The sequence below is a fragment of the Fukomys damarensis genome, unplaced genomic scaffold (genome assembly GCF_012274545.1).
Source record: "Fukomys damarensis isolate Sample0158 unplaced genomic scaffold, DMR_v1.0_HiC HiC_scaffold_23, whole genome shotgun sequence".
Lineage (NCBI taxonomy): Eukaryota > Metazoa > Chordata > Mammalia > Rodentia > Bathyergidae > Fukomys > Fukomys damarensis.
In genome coordinates, this window is record NW_022900935.1 from 46,265,643 (window position 1) to 46,267,171 (window position 1,529).

At 48.4% G+C, this 1,529-nt stretch overlaps 1 protein-coding gene across 1 annotated transcript in view; it reads left to right on the top strand.

The window, feature by feature from the left end:
* Positions 1-3: 3 nt before the first annotated feature.
* The window catches only part of Nt5m (5',3'-nucleotidase, mitochondrial), a gene marked incomplete at its 5' end in the record, with an annotated part of 33,328 nt that continues 31,802 nt past the window's right edge, over positions 4-1,529 (top strand). The window contains one exon of the mRNA XM_033767406.1: positions 4-114. Coding sequence (XP_033623297.1) covers positions 4-114 — 111 coding nt within the window. The remainder of the gene's footprint in view (positions 115-1,529) is intronic.

Here is a 1,529-nt window from a genome sequence, read left to right on the forward strand (position 1 = left end):
CCGGGAAACAGCCCGCCAGCCCAGCCCGTGGCGGGAGAGCCTTTTGCGCGGGCTCTGGAGTCCAGCAACCCGCGTGACCTTGGACGGGAGGGTCAGCGCGCCAGTCTTGAGAAGGTTCTCGCAAAATAGGGTCCTGGGAGGATGGGGGTGACAGCAAGCTGGGAGAGTGCAGACCTGCGCACAGTTTCTTTTGGGTTCTAATGATAACACACCTAACTCTTATCTCCAGCTGACTTTAAGGTTTTGGTATATTTGGCCTCAGGTCGCTTGTTAAATGATTGAAGGAATAAACATTCTAAATTAAGTCCTCTTTCACTCCTACCACAGTAACATGCCTGTTTCTGGCTCCCCATGAATTTGATGGTTGTCCTTAACCTTCTTTTTTGTCCTCTTTATTGAAAGCATAACTTCAGTGATATTGGAGGCCCAGCGAGGGTGTCACACAGGGAGTCAATGGTCAGGCTGGGATGAGCCTATCCTGTTCTAATGCTGGCACTGCTGAACACTTAGAAGTAGCCAGGCACGGCGCTCAGTTTGTGAAGTGTGGATGGAACAGAGGATTTTGCCATGCACAAACTAAAGGCTGGGGTTCTTCTGACATCCCTTGATTGGCCACCAGTCTAGGGGTCACTGCTCGAGGGTCTGATGATGGGCAGGAGGAGGAGGATTAGGGATTTCATAACCCTGAATTCATTGCCTTATCTCTTCTTTAAGTAGGCATTATTATCTGCTCTTTGCAGATGGAGATTCTAGCCCCAAGTGAGAGTAAAGGGCCCAGGCTGGATCAGAAGCTGCTCTGGCAGCCTGACAAGCACACTTAGCTTTCCTTACCCTGAGGTCCTGTTCTCTGTCTGTTCTCTCTACCAGCAGCATTTCTTTGGACTTCAACAAGACACCTTCATAATAATTTGGTTTGCTGAGGGACAGGTGTTGAAAGAAGAATTCAAGTGCCACTTCTTTCATTCACACAAGGCTCTTCTAAAGATGACTTCCACAGAGCTAGGTACCCTGATTTCTCCTGTTGCTGAGACCTAATTAAAAACTTTAAACTGTAAAAAATACCCATGTCATTCCTGCACCCTCAGTGATAGACCTGCACTGTGTGTGTTTCTTTGCAGATGAGTGCCCAGCATTGGGATTTGGGGTACCTTGTCTCCTCCCAGCAGTGTCTTAGTGGAATGAAGTTAAGTCCATCCCATCTCTGAAAAATACAGTAGCTTTTACAGCCCTCTGCAAAGTGATCCAGACTCCAGGTCTAAGGGGGCAAATTCTCGTTTTCTAAGGACAAAGCAAGGGAGCAACACTCATGGGGCAGAAAGGAGGGTACTCTGGGAGCAACCTGCTGATTTCTCCTACTTCTCTATCTCTTCCCAGGCAGGATATCTCTGGGTCTCTCTGTGGCCAGGTTGGCCAAGTATCTGTGGTTAAGACTAAAGAAGGCGGCCAGGGATTTAGCTCAGCGGTTCAGTGGCCTGCCTTGCAAGCGCAAGGACCCGAGTTTTATCCCCTGTACCCAAAAAAAAAAAAAA